At 37.0% G+C, this 12,688-nt stretch overlaps 1 protein-coding gene across 1 annotated transcript; it reads right to left on the reverse strand.

Annotated features, from left to right (window-relative positions):
• Nucleotides 1-484: 484 nt before the first annotated feature.
• On the reverse strand, nucleotides 485-6,338 carry ccdc112 (coiled-coil domain containing 112; the record flags this gene model as incomplete). Its single annotated transcript, XM_079251641.1, has 13 exons — nucleotides 485-515; nucleotides 600-718; nucleotides 802-900; nucleotides 1,042-1,209; nucleotides 1,396-1,522; nucleotides 1,648-1,769; nucleotides 3,080-3,217; nucleotides 3,383-3,716; nucleotides 3,991-4,066; nucleotides 4,309-4,398; nucleotides 4,606-4,727; nucleotides 5,693-5,820; nucleotides 6,294-6,338. The coding sequence occupies 13 exons, from the start codon at nucleotides 6,336-6,338 to the stop codon at nucleotides 485-487; spliced, it is 1,599 nt and encodes a 532-aa protein (XP_079107767.1).
• Between the last annotated feature and the right edge of the window lie 6,350 nt (nucleotides 6,339-12,688).

Here is a 12,688-nt window from a genome sequence, read left to right on the forward strand (position 1 = left end):
TAACCTTTGGGTGCTCAATTTTCTTTTCAGGTACAATGATTTCAGTTTGGTCTTTATTTTGCTGAAGAAATGGTGCCACATCCATGCACTGATTTGATTGAAACTCAGTCTTCAGATTTGCATGGGACTGAAGCAGTAATTTAATGCTTAATCAGCTTAATTGCTGTTAGATATTTTGTTTGTTTCCAGTACAAGCACAAATCTAGTACATGGCAAACAAGAGTTGTGGGGCATGGCTTGTGAAACAAAGATCATTATAAGAGTCAAAACAGATCACAACATGTACAAAGGTCAACATGTACAAACAGTACTGTCGTGTTTTAACATGTTTTATTGAAAAATGACAGTTTAACAGTTTGCAATGCAAACGCATAAGTTCATACGTTGACAGCAGAAAGTTTTTTAAAGCTTTACTTTGTAAATGTTTTCTTTAATTTTTATTTATAAGGGAAATACACTGAACAGTTCAGGGCTTCTGGTTTCATCACAGGCCTTGTCTCCAAGTGGGAACAGCTCTGCCACACAAACAAGAACTTTTGTTAACACAAGCCAGTTTTAAACAGAAACTAGTATATGAATAAATAAATCTTGCATCCGACCTGTGAAAAATTTGAAGCACTGGTCCTCCTCCTGAAGGTCCAATGTACTTCATCCGCTCCTGCCATCCTTTAGTGGGACGGATGAGCCTGGAGGGGTCTTTGCTGACATGACCATCTGCCTGTATGACAAACATCCATGTTTCAAATAATTTCAGGGCTGTGATCTTTTCTTTTTCATTCATTTTTGCTGTAAAACACACACCTTCTCCTTCAGTTTGGCTGCAATTCTCCTCTGCCTTTCCTTTTCCTCTTTTTCCCTGAACTGTTTTTCATGAAGCTTTGCCTCCACCTTGTGAAGATCCTGCAAAGGTACAGCCCAGCTTTGTATTTTGCACAGGATGAGGAATATCAACAATGTCACCTATAAAATCTGCTCTCACTCAAATGAAGTCTGGCCTTTAATAGTTGGAGCGGAAATATCTGGTATTTACACACTACGCACCCTTTCACTGAAGTGTTTGATGACCTTTCTTGCCTCCTTTTGCTTCTCTTCCATTTCTCTCTGTTCCTCCTCTCTCCTTATTCTCTTCTCTTCCTCCTCTTCCTCTCTCTTCAGCCGGAGATGCTCCTCTAGGGCCAACTTAACTTCCAGCTGGCGGCGGCGCTCTTCCTTATTAACAGAAATTATTTGAACTACTTAAAAGTTGTTGAGGGCATCAACCTCCTTTTCACATCAAGTTTTTCTCTGTTAGAAATCTCTATTAATATTTAATGAGAAAAATACATTATTTAACAAAGTGCTTTCCAGTGTTCATAATAATGACACAAACGCAGCAAAGTGACAATAAAATATTACCATCTCTCGTTTCCTCTTTAGAATTTCGTCAGTCACCCTTTGCTCCTCTTCTAGTTCTTCTTTTTTCTTCTTCGCTTCTTTCCACTCTTCCAGTTGCCGTGCCGCCTCCCTCCTCTGCTCTTCATTCCTAAAACAGAAAAAGACAGTAAATAAACAGAGTGATAAATTAAACCATAGTGTGTGAACACATCAGAAGTGGTAGGACTGAGTATTTTTTATTTTTATTATTTTCATTTTCCACGATTGGCTCACCTGTGCTGTTCAGCCTGGCTCTTAGCCTTCTTCTCTCTCCTTTGAGCCTCTGCTGTTTCTTCCTGACTTTGTATTCTGGTCTGACGTTCTTGATGTTTCCTGGCTTTCCAGTTCTGAATAGCCTAGGTGGAGTGTAAGAGATCGGACGAAACAAAATATTAAGGAAACAGTACTTCACTTAAAAAAAAGGAGAAGATGTAAAAGGAAATAAAAGTATTTTTTGACTTCTGGTTTGCAATATATATAGTTAAGGATCAAAAGAAATTTGGGACATTAGTTGAAAAAAAAACTATTTAAAACCATGGGTTTGTGCTGTATACAGGATAAAAGATGTCTGTGTGCTTTTACTGAGACTGTCATGGTGCTGAAGCAGCAAACAGCTGTAACATGTAAACTAGTGGATGAGACATGGACTATTAGACAATTAGACAGACTGAAGCTAGATTTTGTTGTAAGAACAGTAGGACATTGAAACTCATATTCAACATCAGCAACAATTAATTGAAAAAATGTTAACATGAAAAGTTACACTTCATATATATAAAAATACAGACTGGACCCGGACTAATTTACCACTCAGTTAAGAAATAAACAACATAGTCTTGACAAGTAAATGTTAAACATGAATGAAATTATATACATTTTTAAAATATAATATCATGATGTCTCACTATTATATTGAACATATGAATGACTTTTTCTGAGATAATCCATTGTCATGCTGATCTTCTAAGAGTTTTTTATGCTGGTTTGGAGGTTGTGCTGCTCAAGTGTTTTCTACTTGTACATGGGACTATTATTATGAGTATGCACAGTAAATTAATAGTTGTTAATCAGTAGGATGAACTAACTACCCTCTCCAAAACCAAATCCATGAGTAAAATAACATTCCAAATCCCACGCAAGTTAAAGAGGAAATAAAGAAGACACGTAAATTTTAAACAATTTTTTCCAACTGCTCTGAAGGGAAATATGAGGTCGCTAACTAGCAAAAAAGACGAGCTTAAAGTGCCCAGAATGAATACAGAAGATGTAATGTCATGCATTTCACCAACACATCTCAGACTGTAATGTTCCAGTGGACTGCTATAAGGCAGTACAAGCAGATTAAAACATCAAAACCAGCAGTAAAAGCAAAGGCTGAGGTATTCAAGTGTTTGACTACAGATAGTGTCATCCTGGACTTGATAGGTCATATTGAGACAAAATAGATTAAGATGACCAGGAAGGTGTTTGGAGATAAGTGTTTCAAAAAGAAAGCTGCAAAACCTGCTGAACAAAATGGATAATTAGACACACCCTCTAGATATCACAGTGAGGAAACATCAGTGCGTTCAGTGAAAACCTTTTTCAAGTCCACCGCAACACAGAAAAGTACAGGAGGTCATTCCAGCCACTCACTCCCCTTCAAAACAAGATCACGGTTCTCTACCTCTCTCTTTCTGTCCTGTAGATACAGCAGCTCCTGATACCAGTCCTCATGTTGCTCTATCTCCTCCAGTGTTTTACCCGGCAGGTACAGTTTGGCATCTTTCTTGTAGGATGATTGCCCACTGTGCTTCATCCAGAACTGTAAAGCCAACATGCAAGTCAGACCACAATCATAAGCTTGTGCTATGAGAAAAAGGGAGTGTGAATTTAAAAAGTGATGGTGAATGAGTACACAAATGTCCTAGGTCTTGTAGAAGGTGGTCAAATAAACACGATACAGACAATGAATGATAGTAATATTTACTCGTAGGAATGTTTGGTGGTCAAATTGGTCCCACCCTCCATTAGGACCTCCTCTCCTCTGCAGGAACATCTCCAAAGCTCTGACCTCAACAGGAAGGTCTTTGTCATGGGGCCTGGTCTTATAGAAAAGATAAGGCAAGGAATAAATCACTACATACCTGATGGATAGCAAGGAAAATGCAGATGGAGAAACAGAAAGCTTGCAAACCTTAAGAGTAGGAACTAGGGGTTGTTTGGAGTTTGGCTTGAGAGCAAGGCTCCAGTTTTCAATCTTCTGCTCATAAGCAATGACTTCCTGTCTGCATATCCTCTCCTCTTTCAAATATTCCTCAAAGCTAAGCAGCACAAAGAGATAAAAAGTAGGAATCCTTATGTCACTGGCAGTATTAATCCCCAGTATAGAACAAACGGCTGCAGGTTTCACACAGGAATAAAAGTAAATATATTGCCTTTTTCATGTATTATTCTATATTATATTACGTGTTTAATATTGTAGATTTACCATAAGAAGTAGAAAGTAGCATATGTAAGATACTTAATGAGTTAAAGTACATTTTATTTGGCATTTCATCCATCTATTTTTTTAACTTACATTTTAACTTAACGTACCATGACCGCTGCTCCTCCTTGAAGGTATTTATGGATATTTCCACTTCTGACATTATTTCCTTCAGTTTTTCAATCACTAAAAATCCCAAAGGAAATGCAGAAACTTGATCGACAAACTACCCAAAAAAAACTGTTCTTACTCTTATTTATACAATGCAACAGTTGCCATATTTTAACCTACATCAGTATATATCCTATTGACTCAACAAGGTGATACAATTATAGATATTAACAATGACGAGAAAGTAGTGAACTTCTCACAAAGTCACTGGTAAAATTACTTTTTTTGTCCTGTTGTATGTTTTTCATCTAACTTACAGTCTGGCGATGGTTTTACATCTGTTAGATGCCTCTGAAATTTTCTCACAGCGTTACGAATCTTCATTAGCTGCTTTTGATGATTCATCTCTGAAAAAAAAAGAAAATTGTGAAAGGCTTGTAAATTACAAGGTAAATTGCTGCAGATAGGTTTTTTATTTATTTATTTTACAGACATTTCAGAAAACATTCTCAAAGCTGAGAAGAACTAGATAAACTATAAAATCTTTAAGATCCCATATCAAGATAGAGACCCTGAAAATGCAAAGAGAATATATTTGGCAAAAGAGGACTCACTTTCAGTATTTCTTTTTCCCTCTAATATTTTCTCGTACTCCTCCAGTTCTCCAGACACATCTTTCCAGCCATTCTTTTTGCACTGAGTGATCAGTGCCCTCTCCTTCTCCAGCTTTTCAATCCTACAATAAACAAAGTTAAAGAATACATTTGATGGACTACTTCATTAAGCAAACATAGGAAATGTGCTCTATAATTTTCCATATTTAATTCTTTTCAAAAATTAATAATGGACGAAAGAGTGTTAGATGTATAAAATAAAATGAAATAAAATAAGGCTGAACAAAACAAAGCAAGTGCAATATTGACTCTAAATGTAAATTTTGAGGACTTAGCCTTTCAATTTCTCTTAGGTTTTTTTTTTTCCAAATTTCTTTTAGTTCTATCAGTCTTTCAAGAACTTTAAAATAATGTTATCTTCAAAAATCTCAGTAACACATTAGAAAAATATATATAAAAATTTTCCACTGCTATCAACACACTTATTATACATTAGTACGCCACTTCATTTGAAGCTGATTTAATTTAGGCTTGCAAAAACATGCAATCAAATTAAGATTATTACATTGCAACCAACAATCTGATTGTTTTTTTGTTTGTTTTTTTTTTAAAGAAAGAAAGTTACTGTACTTAAAATATTGTTGGTTATTATTGAAATAAAAAAGTAAATTAAAATGCCACTGAAATAAAATATTCTTAAATCAGACATGCTCAGCTCCGGTCCTTGAGGGCCACAATCCTGCAGGTTTTTGTATGTATCCTTGTTCCAACACACCTGACTCCAACAGATCAGTCATTGTGCAGAACTTCATTGGCTGTTGGATCCAGGTGTGTTGGAACAGGGATACACTGAAAACCTGCAGGACATTGGCCCTCAAGGCTGACTTTGGGCTCCCATGTCTTAAATATTGTAAGTTGCTTTGGATAAAAGCAACTGATAAATTACTTTAGAATAGAATAGAATAGAATAGAAATAAATTCAGATGGACACCCATAAAAAGCATTACAAGCACCAACAAGGGGAATATGTAAATAAAGTAAATTACTACATCAAGATTTAGATTAAAACATGATTTTTTGCAACTACTGTCTCTTGTTCTTCTCTGCGTCCCGGAGAAAATGCAGCACTCTTTGTCTGTCCAGGCGGTGATCCACATGGTCTCTGTTGACAGGAGGTGATGAACTGGTCTGCTGAACTTGGATCTCTCCTTCCCCCTGATAAAGCCAATTATTAGACGGTAAAGCACAAGAGTTCACTTCTACCAAAGCATTAAACTATGTTTAAAACTTAATCTATGTTCCGTCTGATAATACAGCTCTACACCCCTCGTCAGTCTAGAATGGGTAACCAAGCCTTTGGCGAAGCATCACATATCGGACAAACAGGAAAAACCTAATATAACTTCCAAAAAGATTAGTAAACAATTTAAAAGTTACAATAAATAATGACTGAATATCAGATTGCAGTATTCCAGTTACTAGTGTATGTCACAAAAGCCAAAAGGTACTAGTGTAACTCGCTTCCCTCCGTTGACTATTGAAGTTTTGCTCGTTAGCCGCATTTTCCTTCACCTCTGTCTCTTGATACAAAGAATATAACGAGACTATTGCAAACTACTTTACAATTGTCACATTTGAAAAATAAAAAACATAAGAAGATCAGCTGTAAACAGGTATGAGATCAGTACCGAGCACAGCTCATAATCGCATCGAGTGGTTGCTAGGGCGGCCATGTTTCAGTGTGTCTGTAAACAAAGCTAGATTTAACAGAAACACCTTGGCCAATGCTTTGGTAGTTTCTAATCTTTATCAGCAGATGGCGCTGCTCGTCATAAATAGATTTTTACAAAGGGAGCCCCTCAAACAAGACGACTAGAACATTGGTTGATGGGTCCAATCCTGGAGAGACAAACCTAATGTAACCAAGATACAGTAACCATGACAACAGACTGATTTGGTTGCATCAACTACTGAATCTATTTTAAAATGGAGAGATTATATCTAATCCTCTTTTTAACCTTTAATTTAGTTTTTATTCAAAACATTTACTTGATTAAATTGTAATGCATCACAACTTTGAAGCCCACACATTTTCTTTGGATATGCATCTGAAAAGTTGATTTAAAAAACAAAAAGATTTGTGCAAGATGATAAGTTAATCAAGAAAAGACTGGTTTGGCTCAACCTATTTGAGTTATATTCTAAATTGCTTTCAGTATTATCAGATAGTGCACTGAGAAGGCTGAACTGAAAAGGAAGACTGTACCAGCTGCTCAACACAGCTAATGGCCCCGAGAGTAAATGCTAGTGGATGTTTCCCTGGGGTAGAGAAACGCGTGCTTGGCTTACCAGCTCTCTGTTTAATTGTCAGCAGTAAAAAGCTGTTTTCCCTTTCCTTTTTATACTTAGTACGATTTCACAGCACTTAAATGTACAGATTTATTTATTTATATTGGATAGACACATTTTTTCAAACGGATCAAACTAAGTTATTTCATCACATTCCATCGCATGCCAGCCTTTATTTGCTTTGTATAATCTTCTACTGTAAGTCATGACTTCAGTGTCCTCTGCTATAGCCTCATAATTGGTTCGAAAGGGCTTTTACATCACTGAATTTTAATATTCTTTCTGTAAGCCAGTTCCCAAGCAAAGCTAAAGAAAAATCTGACTGTGCTTCAATGCATCTAAAGGCGCATTACCTGCGCATCTCACTCTCTCTGATAACTGCTTTTGCATTCTTGAGAGGCCTTGGTTATTTCTGTAACAGCTTTTTTATGATGGCCAACAGCTATAATTATTATGAGAGCTGGCAAAGTGACAGTCAGAGAAAAAGGGTTGAGAGAAAGAAAGAGTGGAGGGAGTATAAATAGCAACCTGAATCCATTATTGAGTGCAGATATTGGGGATGGTCTCTCCCATGGGTGCAGAGTTGTCATCGCAACATAAATAGCTTTTGCTCTTCTTAATTGAGGGTGTTACAATTTCCTGTCTCATCCTCAGCCAAGGCACTCAATTAATTTGACTTGAGATAATTAGACTTTCAACAGTTTTGGTAAAACAAATCAAACAAACATAAGGGTACAAAGTAGGGGATTTCCAGACCAGATGAGGGTACATTTGTGCTGAAAAACACAAATTACAATGATTCATTATTCAGATAATTTTTTAAAAAAGAGCAAAGTTTGTGACCTCTGGGTCTAGGTTGGCAGAAGGCCATCTACTACCAGACTTCACCTCACCGTGACTTCGTCACCAGTCAGACTCAGTTTACTCAGTTGCCATCAGTTGACTTAAATCAACAGGTGCTTGCATGACTTCTGTCACACATCCACTGCTAGGAAAGAAGTACTTAGCTGTCTTTCTCTTGTATCAGTGGCAACCTGTTACAAGTAAAACTTCTATAATTTCCTGTCTTTTGAAAACAAAATACAAAAAATCTAACTATTATCTTATTAGGCTAATTTTAACTTGTTGCATAACAGGTGTGAGGCTTTTTACCTCATAAATCCACCTCTCTAACAAAAGACTTTTTTTTTTTTAACTGGCAAGTGATTATTTCAGAGGATACCTCAAACTCACTTCCACTATACTCAAATACAAAAAACTTGTCTCCAACAATGTATGCTGAGGAGGTCAGAGAAGAGATTAAAAAAAGGGGAATGGGGTGAAAGAAAGAAAATGAAAAAGTGACCTTTGGTCTCTTAAAAAGCTAATAGGCTATTTGGAAATATTATGAGACATGATCCTGCAAACTGAGAGATCACGGAGGGTGGAGGTAGAAGAAGGTGCACGGTTATTTATGTCATCTGCCAACATGTTTATTTGCGTGTGTGTATATGTGTGTTCACTAGAAGCATGTGTTGTATCCCTCTTATACCACTGTCAACTGCGTTTACTTGTGTACACCTTTAGCACGGTTGGCTGTCGGCCGTTTACTAAATGGTGTTTTCAGTCAGCATGCCTGCTTTAATGTGCACAAACACATTAAAGGCATGCACCGACAAACACTTATAGCATAAACACACCCACGCAAAATCTTAAGAATCATCAAGTGCTATGAGGCTCTGAGTTTATATGGGCCCCTCAAATGAACAAACACCAGTAGTTAGACTGTTTGATTATTTATTTGCACCGCTAGAGTGACAAGAAAATCCCTGCCTGCTCCACATTAGCAAATAGTTCAAATATGTTTTATAATAATATTCAGATCTGACCTGACTATACAGCAAGCCATATATCAGAACAAGTCAGTGGGGTCAGTGAGAATTTTAGCCAGTGGCTCATTGCCAGGTTAATGCATGCATACACACACAAATACACACAGTTTTTTTCTGACACCTGCTGTAATCGTGTCAGGTGTTACAAGGCAACATGATCTGGCTGCCTCCTGCGCAACTTTTTGAGCATGTTAGACTCTAACAGGCTGCTCGCCAGTGGGGACACATGCATTTGTGGCAGTGTGTGTACATTTTAGTAAACTTTAGTCAGTAAAGAAGTTTGGTTATGAAGGCAAGGGATAGTAAGCAGTTTAATAGCTTCTCCGGCTGCTTTTCAGTCTTTCACTTATTGCTATTAGCATCAACACAACAATATTTCTGCAAATTTGCATCAAACATGTCTCCCATAATTTATATACTTTTTTAATTTAACATGTGAGCTGATGTTAATGTCTAAGTTAATGAATTTCCTGCATGTGTACTGGCTGGTTTTCTTTTACTGCAGGCCCACACATGACCTAATTTTCCTTCTGCACCCAAGCTTCATATTAGCTTTTACTACTGGTATATGTTAGAGTTTCCAGAGTGAAGATTCCTAACCCGATGTCTGTCATCATGTTTAGATCTTTAGGGTGATGAGACACTGAATGAAATAACCATTTTCCCTAAGTTTTCTCTCATTGTTGCATTTAATATATCCTTATGAAATTATAGACACATATCTTTGAATTGAAAACGGACTTTGCCTGATTAGAAAGAGTTATTTGAATCCTTGTAACGTCAGTGTTTCATCCCTTTGACCTTTCATTCAACACCACTGGCAGGCCAAAGTTTCCATGTAGCCATCACTTCGGCTCAGACAAGGTAGTATGGAGGTTTTCAGAGCTGCTGCATTTATGTACAGGATACTTTTATCTTTTCATGACCTATTTTGGTATTTTTCTGAGTGTGCTTGGCCATTTACTTTCCAGCAGGGTTGTAAGTCCATGCTTTAGTTTTAACAACCAGCTGAAATGACTGACTTCACTTCACAACAAAAATCCAAAAAAAACAAAAAAGGAATAAAATCTACTGAAAAGAACAAAGCGTAATTTTTACATTGACTGAATTCATAAAAGCTCACTACCATCAATGACTAGAAAACTAAATGAGACTTACATTAAGAGGTACGATGTATAAACTGAAGATGAAATCTTTTTACAGTAAAGCTAACCAGAGGCAAATGTGACAAACAAGCAACACAAAACATTAACCAAATAACGTTTCTGACATTTTAAAAGATGCTTTGAGATCAATATTATGAAAACTGACAGTCAAAGCGAAGGACTCTGCACATCTCATCACAATCTGTGTTCTGCCGGGGACAGGGAAAAAACTGCATCTGAGTTTTCACATGGAAGCTACTTTGACACGTCTCCCATGCAGACCAGTGTAGTCGACCATCCTCAATCAAGATAGCAGTGGGTCTTGCAAAGGCTGCTTGGAAGAGATGAAAATGAATGAATGAATGAATTAATAAAAAACAAAAATAGATAAGTTCGGGTTTTTCATTAATCTTTGAGACCTCTGCTGGTTTGTAAAGTCGTGCAGTGCTTTGGTGGGACTGTGATTCATGTGGTGGAGCTTTTCCCAGCGCAGACATCATGGTCTTATTGAAACCCATGTATTCATGCACCAGTGTCTTCCAGCAGGTTTGGAAGCAGATTTTTAGTCCATCTTTGAAAAAGTAGCTGATAGTCTGGAAGAAAATTACCACCTTTTGCACTTATTGAACAATTTTTGCTCCCAGCAGATGATTTGCAGCAACATGTGTTATTATTCTACTACTGGTTGTATGAATTTAAGCTTTCAGAACAGCATTACACAGTTTTTTAATTCTGTGTTAGTGTCTTTTTAGCTTATTTTACCATCAATAAGCAAGCTGCCACCATTGCGGAAACGTTTACCACCTAGAAAAAATTATTGTGAGGTCATAAAACTGAACTGTCCCATATCCATCTACCCAGCAAGTCTTGCACAAACCCTAAATGTGAGTCTTGAAGAACACGGAAGACTGCACATCTAAGTTTGATATTCTGCCTACCTGAGAAGAGTTGCAGCAGCGCTCTTTTACTCATTGCTTCACTTGGATTATCAATTTTAAAAGCCATGCTCGCATCAAGAAAACCTCTCTGATAAATACTGTGTCAAAAAGCTTTATCTCACTCTGATGTACACTGCTATCCTCAAATGACATGCTGAGAAGCTTTTTTAATTTACTGCTTTAAATACAGTGGCATGTTGCTAAATGTTGCATAATACAAATATAAAACACAATGTACTCATTTCTCAAGTCGCACCTTTAAAGAAAATTTAGAATATTTTCATTTCATTTTCAAGTGTAGATAAATAAACAATAATAAAAAATAAACACTGCTCACTTTTACACAAGCACTTTCAGCAGCTAAAAGTATTAATTTTTAAAAAATGAGCAAACATAATTTAAATGTGTACATTAACTAAATTTTTTAATATTACACATTAGATCTTAAGTCCCATGATTTGAATTTGGCAGTGTAAAACAAATTTCAATATTCAATTTATGGAGATAAACACATGAAAAAAAAAAATACTGAAAGTGGGTCACCCCTCCCATCCAAGATGTGTGTCTGCTCCGGCTCTGACTAAAGGGATTCTTCCCTTGGCGCATCATTTACTGTCATGGGATACACACAATCTGATTACCAGCAGCCATGTGGACAGCAAGGCTTGAATTTTCCAAGTACACTTCACATACTTGTGAGGAGGTTTCTGAACGTTTGCCAACAATTTTGGGTTCAGAGAATCTGCAGATGTTGAACCAACACAAATAGCAAACTAAGGAAAGGAGCTTGACAGCTTGACAGTCACATGTTCTCTGTTTTGCTGCTGCTCTCTGCCAACTGCACCATGCAGGGTAGGAAATTATCATGTTAAAACTCAAATTAAATCACTCCATTCAGACTGAGTACCCTCAGCATTAAAGCAACAATGTTAGTATTAATGATTGCCAAGAGAAAGATTATCATTTATTGAGTTTTGAATGTGTTAGCTGAACTGAGCTTAACAAGTGGTAATATGGGGAGGAGGCTGCTGTGTCCAAAAGGTGACAAAATCTGTATACTGACACCTGTACAGCTCAATAATTTACACATATTATCTTGTTTGTTTAATCTAAATAGATGTGCACTGAGAAAACCAGCTTTTAATATTCCATCACAACAGCTATATCTTGAAATCAATTGGGCTTTGTGAATCCTTTTGAGTCTACACTAAATTAGTGATCACTTGCTGTTAATCGTAAAACGGCCTCATTTCACCCTGAACAAATTCAGACTGCAAAGTAATGTCATGTGAGAGTTTCTTATCCCAAAGTATCCCCACTGTAGGTAAAGTACCTAATCTGCACTGACTGTTATTGTTGTAGAAAGTCATATTTCTAGAAAATATTCCAGACATGATAAATAATGAGGTGCAGTTGTGGTCTGGACCCTTGTCTGTGGGTTTCCATCCAGTCAATTGAGCATTAGCAGGAAACCTTTGAATGAAGGCTTGTATGGAGCCTGAATGCTGTTTCACAGAGAAGTTAAATCTGTGCTATTGTTTTTCTGAGTGTGTGTTGCAGAGCAAGAGAGAGACAAGTGTTACATTTACAGAGATGACCTGCAGGGCTGAGAAGAATTTACTGCAGATGTTCAGAGTTCATAGTGTGTGTCTGTGTGTGTGATTTAATGAGCAGTCTGACTGCTCTTAAGTCCATGGCTGCTGGTGTCAAACTAGTTCTGGTGCTTTACTGACAATGTAGTCAGGCCAAGTGTCACTTTTAAAGAGAAGAAGTTCACTTC

This window comes from Telmatherina bonti, assembly GCF_933228915.1.
Source record: "Telmatherina bonti genome assembly, chromosome: 13".
Classification (NCBI taxonomy): Eukaryota; Metazoa; Chordata; class Actinopteri; order Atheriniformes; family Telmatherinidae; genus Telmatherina; species Telmatherina bonti.